This window comes from Halyomorpha halys, unplaced genomic scaffold, assembly GCF_000696795.3.
Source record: "Halyomorpha halys isolate HHAL.00 unplaced genomic scaffold, Hhal_1.1 Scaffold201.1, whole genome shotgun sequence".
Taxonomy (NCBI): Eukaryota; Metazoa; Arthropoda; class Insecta; order Hemiptera; family Pentatomidae; genus Halyomorpha; species Halyomorpha halys.
The window spans coordinates 686,770-701,981 of record NW_027111296.1 but is presented as its reverse complement, the minus strand read 5'-3'; the positions used below and the strand labels follow the sequence as shown (position 1 = coordinate 701,981).

At 34.2% G+C, this 15,212-nt stretch overlaps 1 protein-coding gene across 3 annotated transcripts in view; it reads left to right on the top strand.

The window, feature by feature from the left end:
• Positions 1 to 15,212, top strand: part of LOC106679416 (tudor domain-containing protein 1) — a 72,576-nt gene that overhangs the window by 39,883 nt on the left and 17,481 nt on the right. For 2 of the 3 annotated variants that reach the window (XM_014418565.3, XM_067049316.1), the window contains 4 exons: positions 3,980 to 4,106; positions 4,193 to 4,282; positions 7,983 to 8,038; positions 9,105 to 9,281. In XM_014418565.3, coding sequence (XP_014274051.1) covers positions 3,980 to 4,106; positions 4,193 to 4,282; positions 7,983 to 8,038; positions 9,105 to 9,281 — 450 coding nt within the window. The remainder of the gene's footprint in view (positions 1 to 3,979; positions 4,107 to 4,192; positions 4,283 to 7,982; positions 8,039 to 9,104; positions 9,282 to 15,212) is intronic. The other variant, XM_067049317.1, reaches the window with a different exon arrangement.

Sequence of the window (15,212 nt, the reverse complement as noted above, 5' to 3'; positions counted from 1 at the left end):
TTCCCATGAACAAACTTTTAAATTACTTCTTCAAGTTTAAAAGCAAATGTATTCCAAAATATAGAGTTGGGCAACTATGAAACTAATTGCTAAAATTGCCATGGATACCATATTTATTTATCAATGGTTCATTCATGAATAAGCCTTGTATCCGTGGCAATTTAAGCTATTAGTTTTAGCTATAGCTAATTTTTGTCCATCTCTGTCAAAATGGCAGTTTGTATCAGATCACTAATTAAGATGCTTCTTTTTCTAAAATAGTCCAAGTATTATATATTAGGCAAACGGTCACGGATTAGATGATGAGTTATTCTGAACTTTGTTCTTAAAGACTTAAGGATTTTGTTCAGTAAAGTTTGAAATGGACGAGCAATATATTCTGTAGGATAAATCAACTTATGCTTCAAAATCAAAGCTCTTCTAATACTTAATTTACTTGGTAATTAATAGACTTTTATTGTGTTCAATTTTTTTTTATAATTGTGACATCCAAAACTGGTCTTTCATTAATCTCATGTGTCTTTTAAGAACTATTAATAAAGGGGCCATGTCGCTCCTTTGGTGATATTATCATGCAAAGTTTGTGGAATGACTTTAGTTGTGTTGTTGTTCAAAAAATATATCTAATAAATGTAATTTTGAACACACCAACACAATGAAGTCAATTTCACAAAATTTTACAGTTGCGTCTTTAGATTTCTGGAGTAGCGATACGTCAATAGCCCTTATGAAAATGTTTGAATTGATACTTGATTATAGCATTTAGATATGCATTTTGCTCGAGTGTATTTTTAGAAGTGGGAGGGAGGTCTTCACGAGAAGCTGTTTGGACAAGGGGTTTTTCTTGAATGAAATACAAATATCTTCCCCAATAAATAAAATAAATGCTGATTCTGGTTTAAAATAAACGGAGGACCTGAAAATAAAAAACAAAAATACATATTTACACACAAGATAAAATACATCGTTAATAATAAAGAAATAATTAAATCTATACTATTTTAATGGTTTGAAACAAAAAAAAAGAAAATTTAAGATATGATCAAATAAATAAGTCCCTCTCAGTAGGTGGCAGGTTAAAGGGTTTTCGATATGTCTATATCGAAGGAAAATGGAAGTCTCATATATCTCTTTCTGAGATTGCCGCCGTCATGCAAATGGTGATGGAATAGTGAAAATATGGTGGGTAAGGGTCACTCGTAAGACTGCCCCAAACACAAAAAAGATTGAACAATGATGGTGAGTCAGTGAGTAAAAGATTGAAAAAACCCAGCAACAGTACTATGTCACTTTTGAAATATTTGTTCAAAACGGGAATAGGACACTTAAGATAATTAAATCATTAAAAAGCATTAGAAATTGGAAAATGGCGTGAAACCTACCACTCCTCCCCTCCGTGGTAGCCTTACTTATCTGACTTTTTAAACTGACAGTTATAACGAGTAGGTTGGTCGATGTACGACATGTCACAATCTCACAAGAGGAGATCAAAAAGAAAAGGCAATCTTTTTTTTTTTTTCAATGATTCTCATGAAATTGGTGAACACTTTAATTGAGGCATGTTTACATCATTGAGATTGCATTTCGCTAAGGCCACAGTGTGTTTTGTGGAAGGAAAGATGTTCTTGATGAGACTAGATTCTGTGTTTTTTTTTTATTCCAAAATAAATTACAAAGTCTCCATTCCTGTTTATATAGCAGCTTTTTATCAAAGCAAGGCTCTGTTGTTTGAGCATAACCTTTACCTTCCTAATCCTAATTATGGCACTGAGCCAAGTATCAACTTGTGGTTTTTTTTTACAATGATGAGAAGATAGTTGACTGTAGATAATATGTATGAGGAGAAGATATATATAATTCTGCGGTCAGAATATAACACAAGTAAGTTGAAATAACTTATTTAATTGTGCCAACGTTTCGGCCAGAGTTTCTAGCCTTCATCAAGGCTAAGAACAAAAAACAAGAAAACAACCAATGAATACAAAAACAGAGTGACATAAAGTAAATAATTGTACAGAATGAAATTAATAAGAATAAAGTAATAAAAGAAGTGGAAAATAAAATGTATATATAGGTAATTGAATGAGTAAACAAAAATAACATAATTAAGGAAATAAAATAAAAATTTGAAGTTTAATGCAAAGAAATATGAATATTTTAGTTTATTAATAATTTAGTCTAATTTATTCTTTTCTGAAAAGAAGTGAATAGAAAACATAATAATAATATATGGTAAACATAACTAATAATGTACCTAAAGGAAAATAAAGAAAAGAATAGAGAAGGAGTAAGGGGTAAAAGAAAGAAATTTATGATGCCTGTGCTAAATTTTTCTACAAAAAGTCAGCTCTTCTGCCTAAATATAAATTCTTCTTTAATGTGCTATGTAGGATCAGTATAACATATAAAATGAGATCATAAAAAAAAAAAAAAAAGTGATATTAATTAATGTTGGATAAGAATGAAGTTAACAGGATTTGAAACATTATCTAGTGATTAAATAAATGTTGCTGGCAACTAAATAATATTCTGAGTCGTTATACTTTCTTGCAGCTAATTTTTTATTTCAAACAAAGGACAACTCAAAATTTCAGACTTAGTTTAACTTTGCGAAATAAGTGACAAAAAGCATAGAAGCAATGAAGTCTCAGCTAAGGTTGAGAAAACAAGTGTAGATGTCCACTATCTCTCATTACGGAAGGCCTTTTATAGAATCCCAAACTCTTCCACTCCCTACTTGTATGTATAAATTTTAGAACTTATATCTTAACTGAAATATTAAGAGAAAAGAAAAAAAAACACAATTATGTGAAGGGTTGTTTTAATAGTTGGGTTTCTCCAGTATTTTTCTTAGATTGGAGGACACATTCGAAAAACTTGGGTTAGAAATCAATGAAATGATCCTAAAACCAAGTAGATTGTAACAGAGGAGGTTCCTAAACCAGGAGAAATAGTAACCATTGGACCTTATAACTTCGAAAAGTTCTGGAGTTTATTTAGCTGTGTTTCATACTCACTCAAGATAATGACTTCGATGTTGAAATAGAAAGAGGATAACCACAGCCAACCAATGCTACTTTGGCCGAACGAAACAAATCAATTAATCAATAGGTGAATACTTTCTAGGATGACCTAGCTCCACCTCTACAAAACATTGGTATGCCCCATGCTTCTGTAGGGAAGTGAGTGTTAGACAACATCTAAGGCTCCTGAAAAAAGAGGTCCTGATCTTCAAAAAAAGTTCTCCAAATTTTCTGAGGTAAAAAAATCGAATAAGAATGGAAGATGTGAGATTACCAGGAGCTATACAATGACTTTAGATAGTCTGATGTCAGAAGAATAAAATAATGGTGAGAAGAAATTGGAGGAAGCCAAGACCTGCAACCAGGTTGTAGAGGCATTGTAAAAAAAAAAGAGAAAAAAAGTTGAAGTTAATTTAAAACTACTTAGTGTTAGGGCTAGGTTTATTCCAGCATTTAATACGTTTATTAAAGGTATATTAACCTCTTATCCTAGACTACTTCCTTTGGTACCCTCAAGCTCTAATCCCAAGACATTGGTGGTCAATGAGTGCTTTTTTTTTTTTTCTAGAACTATTAATTGTTTAGTTTAATCCAGCATTTATTAATTATATTTTAGTTAGTATTGCAAGTTATTAATATTTATTAGTTTAGTTCAATAATTATCTACCTTAAAGACTAACTAAATAGAAAATCCTTTAAATAAATATAGTTTATTACTTTAGTCTATTTCATTTATCCTTTTTATATTACTTACTTTTAGCTTTTAAATAGAAAAATGAATAAATGTTGTATTTGATGGATGGAAATAATGAATAGTGTTCTGACAAGAGGGGGTAAAAAAAGAATGAAATCATTAGGATTAACGAGGTTCTGCTTTTTTCAAGTCCAAAGCTGATATTAGAAACATTTAAATTTAAAAAAAAAAAATGCATATTCAAAACTTATAAATATTTCAGGTGTCGTGGAAAGGTAATTTCAAAAGATCCATTAAAAATAATATATATTGATTTTGGTAACCAAAGGTTGGTTGAAAAACATGAATTACATCCTCTACCAGACAAATACAAGAATTTTCCACCTTTGGTAATGGACAATTTTTCTTCTCAGGTTTTGGTTTTAAATATTTGTCCAATTACAAGTTAATATATGAGGAGTTGTTATTATTACAGGCTTTTAAAATAAAATTAGTTGAAGGAACATCAACAGATTACCATTATCTTAAACCTTTATCTGCACTCTTCATTAATGAAGTTGAAAAGGTATTTTAGAAAAGTATTTTTTTTATTTTTTTTTTAATGTTTTGTCTTAATTTTGGGATTTAGAATTTTGTTTTTATAATCTACGAAACTTTAATGTTTATTTGTAAATTTAAAACTTTTACCCAACACCATGTGTCATGTAATAATATATAATTGTTTACTGTCGAACCTGAGTATGATGAACCTCTAAGGGATATACAAAAAATCATTCAGGATAAGGTTTCATGTACTGCTGTATAATGGATAAGTTTATTGAAAGGGATGAGAAGATTCACTTTGCCTTTCTAGACCTCTCAGTGGCATTTGATAATGTACGGGAAGAACTAAGAATGGTACTATAAGATAAAGGATTTCCCATTCATTTGACTCTGACTATTTCTTAGCTTGTATTGAAAAGTATGTGAAATAGTCAAAATCAACAGGAATGGCATATGGCAGGCTTAACTAAAAAGACAACAACTGAAAGCTGGAAATTGGAAAATGCATTCTGTGTATATCCAGAATTTAGTAAATGCTGATGGCATTCTCATAATTACAGAAAGCAAAGGACCTTATTAAAAGCGCTACCAGTATGGATTGAAGCTCTGAGCAGAAAAGAATGAGTATCAACATGACCAAAGCTAAGTATATGGTGTCCCATAATTGTTCTAGGGAACAAGGAACTATAAATATTAAAAACTTGAATCTGAAACAGGTTTATGTGTACCAATATCTTGGAATCAAAATTACCAATGAGGGGAAGTAGGATTCCAAGACAAACCAGCGCGTAGGGAATTAAACAAATCTGTACCACCAAATCCGTAATGTAATAAAGTTGTTCTAGGGAACAAGGTAGCTCTTCTAGAGAACAAGTAACTGCAAATTATGAAGGTTTGAATCTGGAACAGTTTGATGTATACCGTTATCTTGGATTCAAAATTACCAATATTTGGAGATTGGATTCCAAGGGAAAGCAACAAATATATACCACCAACTCCGTTATATGATGATCGGCAAAAGAAAAGTGAAGTTGAAAACAAAGATGATGGTATATAAAAAAGTGTTTATATCTAGGCTGACCTATGCAGCTGAAAGTTGGCTAAGTATTAAAAAATTCCTATGCAGCTGAAAGTTGGCCAAGTATTAAAAAATTCGAAAGCTGAATACAATCTACAGAAATTAAATGTCTGAGGAAAGCTCTCAATAAAACTAAATTCGACTGATATACATTCGACAAATATATATAAAAAAGACTTAAAGCAAATATTGCTGAAAAGTATATTAAATCACTAAAAGAATTAATCTAATTTAATACTATTTTGAATCAGATTTTTGAAGTTTCTCGAGATTCAATAAACCCTTTTTATTATCAAAAGTAAAATATAAAATTAGTTATTTTATTTCTATATACGTATACCAGCTACAGAAATGAAAGAATGAGAGGAGAGACAGGACAGGAACCACTAATGGGAAATATACATAAAAAAGGATTAAAGCAAAGAATGCTGCTCAATAGATTCTCAAAACTTATAGGGGAAGCAAAAACTGATAGAAAATGACCACGTGGACATAAATAGGAGAACCTCATATCAGAGCGTAGATAACCAAGATAATTTAGTAATAGTACTTCTCTGAATCAGATTTTTGAAGTTTCTCAAGATTCAGTAAATCCTTTTTATTATCAAAAGTAAAATATAAAATTAGTTATTTTATTTATATATATATATATAATCTTGTAAACCATGTTTATAAGATGGAACATGAACAATAAGTTGAATCTGATACCACATCTTCAACAAAAAGTAAACGGACTTGCTTTCGCATTATTCTTATGACATGATGATGATGCAATGCTCCAATGTGTGTCAGCAAGCTTATGGCCAAGTTGTAGTGCAGACTCATGGATACGATAATTATTTATCAATGGTTCATTCATGAATAAGGGTCGTATCCATGACAATTTTAGCTATTATTTTCAATTATAGCTAATTTTTGCCCATCTCTGTTTACAAGGGTGCAGGAAAATTATTTATTCAAATTTTTGGAAAATAATGCATGTTTGATCAATTAAATTTTGTATTACAGATCTTCTGTTGCATCTAACATTTTCATTTTTTTATTTTTTTTTATTTACTGTAATTATGTTAAAACAATTGTTAATAAACCTTTATATTTTTGAACTTATTTTATTTTAATTTTTGAAATAATAATTCTAAAGTAAGTTATTGTCCACAACCCTATACACCAAAACATTCATTGGTAAACCTTGATGAAAAAATATCCTTGCTAAAATTGAAAATAGTTTTTACAAAGCATTAACATTATTAAAAAAACAAAAAAAAAAATAGAAATTCATAAAATATTATAGCATTCCCATTGGTTAAGAGGATTTGGTAAATATGGAAGCTCTAATTACTTACGACTATTATTTCGGGAAGTATTAGTTTTGAAGTTGGCAACCCTAGCCTCTTTAGATCTTGGGAGGTAAAATGACTCATAATATAACAGTTTTACCCTATAATGCAGAGATATTGCATCAACTTTAATTTACAATCTTAATTATGGTGAGTTTTGTTATTCATGCTCAAATATGTTACATTATTTTTATGGTTATCTGGATATCTTTTATTATTTCTTAGTACAAACTTATTAAATTTATTTTTACAGTTGATTTCTCATGTATGCTATTTTCAAGTTCGTTAAGTTGGCAGTAGTAGCATAGTTAGGTTAGACTAGACCTGGACACTGTTTAAATAATTTATTTATTAATGTATAATTAAAGAATTATTTCTGAAGTTATGATTATCAAATAAATGATTAAATGGTGAAATAGTTGATAACTACTCAAAGATAGTTTACAGCCATTGTATGGTGTGGACGGCTTGATACTGCTATCATGGTAGAATATACAGACATAATAATTGTGATTTTGAACTAGATTGGTCAAGATAGTTTGAAATGTTGAGCTAAATATAGATATGGTAAATTTAGAGCATATTAAAATATAGAATTCCTATGCCAAGTTAAAATTCTTGATAAAAAATTATTTTTCAAACAAGTAAACATCTTATCAATAGGTAAAAAATAATTTATGATCTTTACTAACAAACATGTGCAAATATATTAAGTCTACCAGAAAGTTCTGCCCGTTTTTAGATTAAAACAAAATAATAATTTTTTTTTTGTATCTTGAGTAAACTTAACTGGATAGTTGCTATTTATGACTTCTTACGAGCATGATGGTAATTCGTATATCTCATTTTTTAAAAATGGTGAAAAATTGAACCAGTGCTTTTCCTGATATCTTTTGTTTTTTAAAAATTGATTGCCTTGCAAAACATTTTTTTAAAGATATAAGCAAGTGGTTATCGGAGGGTAACAGGTCCTTGGTGTATAGTGGATGCGACAGGATTTCTTAGCCTAGAAACTCTATGAGTTTCTGATGAGTCTCCAAAGCAGTATGTAGCTCAATATTAACATGAAGCAGGGGATTTCCTTCCTACTGAAAATCTTTTCTTGGAGTACTATTTTTAAAGTATGCAATTCCTGACAATACTTCTCCGAATTCAGTACTTCGTTTGACTTCATCAGCTCAGAATATATTGATTCTCGAATGTCCCTATATTCCACTACTCATGTTCTACTTCACACTTTTCTTGTTCATATAACAATTTTCATACTTCAATAAAGTAATATTTTTTTTTTTTTGTTTTGGTTTTAGTTCGAAGACGGCACCACTGTTTGTAGTGTTGCAGGAAATGATAGCTTAACTGACCGGTAAGTTCATATTAAATTATTTATTTGGTGTTCGTGATCATTTAAAATATATTCTTTGTTATACAGTGTTTTACAAAAACAAATTTCTCATAACTAGTTACAATTATGTTCCATAGACATAATGAGAAGAGCATGTTAGCACTGTGTTAAGGCACGATGCTACTAACTCCAAGGACTCAGGTTCAAATCCGGCTAGACAAAATTATTTTCTGTTACACTGTAGCCGTGAGTCAACCCTGTGGGTTCTGGAGCCCTACTGGTGTCCATCCTGCATCATAAATTTGGTACCAGGATGCATTTATGATTAATCATAATGAATCATGAATACTTAATTGGGTAAAAATCTGGCAGTCGAGCATGATTCTGACCAAATCACCTCCTTGCATAACCGTTGGTCTTGTAACAGTACTTCCTTACAAAGTACTGAACCCCTGACCCTTCATGGGTTTTAGTCGAACAGATTTTAATTTTTTTTTTAGACATGATGAATACGAGTGATGTATCTCTGTTGTAGATTTATCGGATCTTCATGCTTCTATTCTGAATCTTGCTAGATTATCTTAACTTTTTATTATTCACATTTACGAGAATACTGAGACTTAGTGTAAAGCCCAAGTTGTTGACTGAACTTCGTTATATTTTATATTTCATGTTCATTATACGGGTTCTTATAAACATGGTTCTAGAACCAAAAATAATTAGTGTTTGTCTTATTTGAGGAATAATTATTATCATAGTAGAACTTGATGCTAACTGTAATTGATTAAGATTTATCATAAACTTTGAAAATGTTCATTTTAATAAGATAAGTAATAGATAAATTAATAAAGAGGTTTCTTCAAACTCAGATCTTAAAACGGGTTCAGTACAAAGTTTTTATAACAATATCACAACTTATTTTGACATAAATCAAAACTGTTTTCAGGGCATTACACTGTCTTTATATTATACTAGTATTATTTATATTACATTAGTATATAAAGTTTTTTCTTGTGCACTTTTTTTTTTTATTTTATGTATTCTTGTTTTAATATTAATTTTGTTTATTTTTATTCTTCTTCTACAGACATGTGAAACACTTTCTTTCTCTGCTACAAAATAATGACTCTGCTACTCTTGTGATTGAAAAAATAATGAATGATGAATTTCTTACTGGAGCGATCATAGTCGGCGGTCAGATCTCTGTTCATGAAGAAATTTCAAGAATAATTGGTGAGGAAGTAGTTCCAGATAGTGATATAAAGTAAGTTTTAAAGATATGTTTTATGAAATCTTGACTTGGACTTGATTTTTTTATTCGTAACCATATCAATATCGTAATTATTGGTCTAAGATTATTAATTGCAGTTAATTATAATTTCAATGTCTAGTGTGGTTGTGAAGTATGCTCAGAGATTTTTAGTAATGACACTAGCCTTGTGTTTGGACAAATTAAGAAGAACACGAAATTAAACTTCTTTTAATTCTTGTTTATATTGTGGCGTTGCTCATTTTCTTGGGAAGGTTTTAGAAATAATATTTATTACTGGTTTTAATTATCATAATTGAAACCATTTGACTATCTCTCTCATTGTTCATGAGCTCCAAAGGAAATAATAAAGAAATTATTTCACCCCAGTTTATTATTATTATGGTAGTACTATAATAGATCCCCTTTCTCATCATTCAGCCAACTGATCCGGGGACATCCTCTTTTCAGTTTTTCATCTGGTTTCCCATATAGCATTTTCCTGGGTATTCTTTTATCGGGCATCTTCACTACATGTTCTTTCCATCTTATGCGTGTTCTTTTCACTAAAGCCACGATGTTGGGTTCTCCAAACAGTTCCATCAACTTTTTATTCCTTCTTCTTCTCCAAATCCCATCCTTCAGGACTCCTTCCCAAATAATTCTCAATATCTTTTTCTTCCAGGAGTTGAACATTCATTCCAATTTTCTTGTCAAGGGCCTGGTTTCACACCCATAGATTACCACTGGCCTTGATGGTTTTTGTTAATAGCTGGCCTATTTCATTATTTTAGAAAGAGCTGTAAACTTTAATATTTTCTGCAGTGAGAAATAACATTTTCTATTTCCTGCTGCTATCCTGGCCTCTATTTTTTCTCTACATTGTTGTCATCTGTAACCAGGCTTCCCAGGTACTTAAACTGGTTTATTGAACTGAAACTGTGATCTCTGAAAGTCACGTTATTATTAAATTCCTTACCCCTCCTTGAACGTTTCCTGTAAACAGTCTTGTCTACATTAACCTTGAGGTCTAATTCAGCTGCTGCTGCTTCAAATTCCTGGAATGTTCCTTGTAATGCTGTTTGGGTTCTAGTGGCAATGACCATATTATCTGTGTATGCTAAGTATTAAGACAGCCAATTGTAAATGGTTCTTCCTGGATCAGTTCTAATTGAGCGGATAGCTATTTCCAGTAATTTTGTATTACTTTTATGAAAAATATATACAGTTAAAAGTCTAAACCCAAAATATTTGGTAATTTTTTATTTGGAACTCCATATTCTGGAAACTACTTACAACACTTTAATAAAACTTTATAGCACTTTATTTAAAGTAGAGTAATTTTTCTAATTGAATTTTTTACATTCAGTAGTTTTTGAGGTATTGTAAAAAAGCTATATTTTTTTAAAATAACAAAAAAAATTGTGGTGAATATTATGGACCATGGAAACTTGCTCCTACGAAGACAAAACATTAAATATGATATAGTACATTAAATTACCTTTAATTTAGGTGCTAATAGGCATCTGTAAGTAATAGTTCCTGGATATTGGTTTTCATAAACCAAAAGATTTTTTTTGTACAAGAAATCAACATTGTGTGAGCTTATTTTGGTGAATATAATGAAAACTACTACTGCTACTTCTACTCCTCTGTTTAGAGCTAATAGACATCTGTTAGCCGTTCAATACAGTAGTAGTTTCCATGATATTTATCAATACAAAGTATTAATTTTTCGCTATTTGGAAAACTATCTTGGCAACTATTGAGCATAAAGAGCTCTATTAGGACTCTTATTTTAGCAAATTTACTCTACTTTAAATGATGTTCTATTAATTTTTTTAGTGTTTTGGTAGTCATGAAGATATCAAGCTCCGAATGAAAAATTAATGATTTGTTACCTTTTGAAGCAGCTATAACTTTTTATTCTCTCCCCCACTAAGGTTGGCAGAGTCATCAATTTTGATTAATAACTGTATATAGCAGTTAAGTGAGGTTTTCTAAACAAGAGAGTGGTGGAATAGAAAACAAAAGCGGCCGTTTTCAAATCGACATTTCTTCCCATTTTGACATATTCTTCAGAATCTGGACGCTGACGAAGAAGCATCAATCAAGGATACAAGCGTAAAAAATGAAATTCCTCCAAAAGATTGAGGGGAAAACAAGAAGAGACAGAGTACGCAACACCACCACCAGGGCCCTGTTTTATAATAAAAGCTAATAGTATTAGTTCATAGTACAAGTGTAAAAGCTAGTGTGGTAATAATACTAATACTTATTTTTTAAATGATAGGGAGGACTATTAGTGATATTACAGGAGTTAAAAAATACTAGACTAATAGTATTAGTTTGTACTTTATTATGAAACAGAGCCCTGGTCGAACCTCAATATTAAGCCGGCTAATGATGTGATAGAAGAGAATCGACTGAGATGGCTAGGAAATCTACTGCGAATGGAACCAAGGAGGATAGCTAGCGAGGTCTACCGAGCCAAAGTAGAGGGCAAGAGGAGAGGAAGAGGAAGGATTCCTAGAAGGAAATGGGATGATAAGGTAAAAAGCGACTTCCAGAGAAGAGGACTTCAATGGAATCGCAGAAGGTGCCTTGCAGAAGACCGGCAGAGCTGGAGTGGGCTCTATAAACTTCCTCTTCACATTGCTTAATGTGGTTCAAGAGGGTTGATTATGATGATGATGAACTGTATATAGTTTTCATTTAAGTAGTCAAAAATTGTGAAATAAATTTTTTTTAATATTATTTTATATCTTTTCGCTTTCTAATATAACATTATTTGTTAAAAGCTAAATTCCCCCACTCCACTATCCTGTTGATACCTTGTATCCGCCTTTAGCTCACTCTTTCACTTTCTTTCATTCAGAAAGGTGGGTGTCCTATTTTGTTCATTATTTTCATTTTCTCTTGACCTTTCTGTCCTTTAGTGTGTAATGTTTTTTATATATATATATTTTTTTTTTCCGACCAAGGAACACCACGGCCACAGAGGGCCTATTGTACGCCGTTCCTCCTCTGCTCAAAACTGGCCAATTACCTTTGCAAATTTGGACACTGTATAAGGACTGTATATCCAATGTTTCACAAAGTTTGGGATCCAAGATACGATCCTTACCAAAGATGAGGAATCGTGTTCTTGCCACTGCATCACATCTGCAAATGATGTGGTAAGCAGTTTCTTCCTCCTTCCTGCAGAACCTGCAGATAGGGGACTGTATCAGTCTCATTTTATAGAGATGCTTATGTAGCTGTCGCCCATCTTAAAATACTCCTATCCATATTAAGAAGGCAGTTACTTCTTTTCGGGCAGGGTCCTTTGAGGAACATTTTTGATTGTTTCATCCCTCTGGTATTTCTCCAGAGTAACCCAGCCTTGCTCTCAGCAATTTTTTTGATATGCCTCTTCGCATGGCTGAGACTAATTCCACATATAGGGGTCAGGAGTGAGAGGAACATACTCAGATCCTTTCCTTGGTAGGTAGTCCGCTCACTCATTTTCTTTAATGCCTTTATGTCCAGGCACCCATTCCAACCGCACCTTGTTGGCCAAGGAGAGAGAGTTCAGGTTAGCCTTATACTCCACCAATTTGAAGCGGATTACATAGTTATCCACCACATAGATGGCTGCCTGACTGTCTGTGTAGATCGTAATTAGCCTTTCCCTCATGCCCTCTTTTATTAAATTCTGGGCACAGACATTTATTGCAAACACCTCAGCCTGGAACACTGTGGTGTGTTTTCCTAACGAAATGGATGTGCCTTGTTAGGCTTATCCATCCACCATATTCCTGCTCCAGATCCTTGTTCCATTAGGGATCCGTCTGTGTAGCAGTTTATCCCATTACACGGCTTGTGTGGGGTTGACCCTTCAACCTTTACACTATAGAAAGTGTTCTTGTATTTCTTCTCCTGATGATCAGAATGCATAGCCAGGATCCCGTCTTCATTGATCCTCCTGAACAATCTGCCATGTCCCTCATAAGTTAAGGAATGGTTGTTTGTTCCTAGTTTCATAAGCCTATATGCAGAGCTAAGGGCTTGAGCTTCAATCTCTATATGTAGAGGTTTAATGTTCAAAAAAATCTCCATTGCTACAGAAGGAGTAGTGCTTATGGCTCCCGTTATCATGAGGCATACCAGTCTCTGAAGTTTCCCGAGCCAAGTCTGGGATTTCCTGGTGGTAGCCTTGTGCCAACATACAATGGCAGCATATAAAACAATTGGTCTAATCGCTGCCATGTACAACCAATATAACTTTTGGTTTGAGGCCCCAGGATTTGCCTACGGCTACTTCACATGCCCAGAGACACCTCAGTGCCTTCATACTGGTCCTTTCAACATGGAGTTGCCACTTCAGTTTACTATCCAGAGAAACGCCAAGATGTTTGACTTCACTGCTGAATCCCAATCGTTCACCGTTAAGGTACGGCGACCTGATTGCAATGTTCCGTCTGTTAGTGAAGACACAAAGACTGACCTTTTGAGGATTGATGCTCAGACCATATTCCTGGAACCATCCATTCATTAGTTCTACCGATGTTTGAAGCAGTCCTGAGATAGGTTCCGGGAATTTGTCTCCTATCAGCACAGCAATATCGTCAGCATATTCCTGCGTGTAGAAACCTGATGATCTGAGGATGACTCTTCGTCTGAGACGTGCCAATTCTTAATCATCGAACCTACTCGACGAGTGGCTATGGTTACATCTATAACTTCCACCCTCACTCTATTGACAAAGGTAGCCTTGCTGCCTCTGTTGATGACCTCTAAGTCATGCCCTGAAAGATACTCTAAAAGAGACTCACCTCTCTGGTTGGTATTTATGCTCCCCCAGAGCCAGTGATGGGTGTTGGCGTCCATGAAGACCACTATTTCATCCTTCCCAGCCAGCCCATCCACCATCCTCCTCAAGACCGCCGTTGGAATGGCCTCTTCATAGGGGAGATAACCAGAGGAAAGTGTCACTTCCCTATGGGTTTCCTCTTTGAGGGCCAACTTCGCTGCTGCCAAGTCCCTGGAACATAAGTGCCAAAGAGGCAGCATATTGAGTTTACTCTTATACAGGATACAGGTTCTGGCATGCATTAGTACAGAGATGATGCTGTACCCCATACATGCCCAGTCCACTGATCCTGCCTTTCAATAAGTAAGGTTCTTGAATAAAAATAATATCAATGTCCTTACCCTTAACATACTGCTGTAGTACATTGCAAGCAGCAATGCAGTGATGCTGGTTCACTTGCAGCAGCCTCATCCTCTTCTTTAGTCCTCAGCTGCCGGCGGGGACAGCAAGACACCACCATCCCGGTCCCCGCCTCAGCGGAGGCCCGAGGAGCAGCGGGACCTCCAACCCCCGCCGTGGACTCCAAGCACGCCGTGGACTCCAAGCAGCCAGACCTTCAAGATTGCTCTCCACCACCAGCCTTCTGGGTCCACCAACAGCTCGTCCTCCAGAGACACCCGCTGCCAGTCCTCCGGATCTGGACGGAAGGATAGCCGTCTGGAATGATCACCATAGGTGGAAGTGCCCTGTTAACCTTCGGTATCCTGAGAACTGACCCTAAGCCTCCTTCTGGCCCTCCTGGATGGTCCGGGTCCCGCCGAGTTCCGGTCCCTGTCAGCCGAGGCTGATGGGCCTGAAGGTCTCCCAGTATCCCGTGGCCGATCCAAGCTCCTTGGCTCACTCTCTGCAGAACCAGGTCCTGTAGAGCTCTGTTCCCTATCAACCAAAGTTGCTGGGCCCTAAGCACTCTCAGTCTCCTGTAGTTCTGCTGTGGTTCTGTTGATCGCACGTTGTCTTATCCTCATTGCGCCCGATCCTCTGCCATCCATTCTAGACAGGTCTGGGGGGAGTGTTTCCACTTCCCCCTTCCTTCTGTTGTGGTTCCTCATCACTCATCTCTTCCATGATTGTGGAAAGTGAGCTCAAAACAT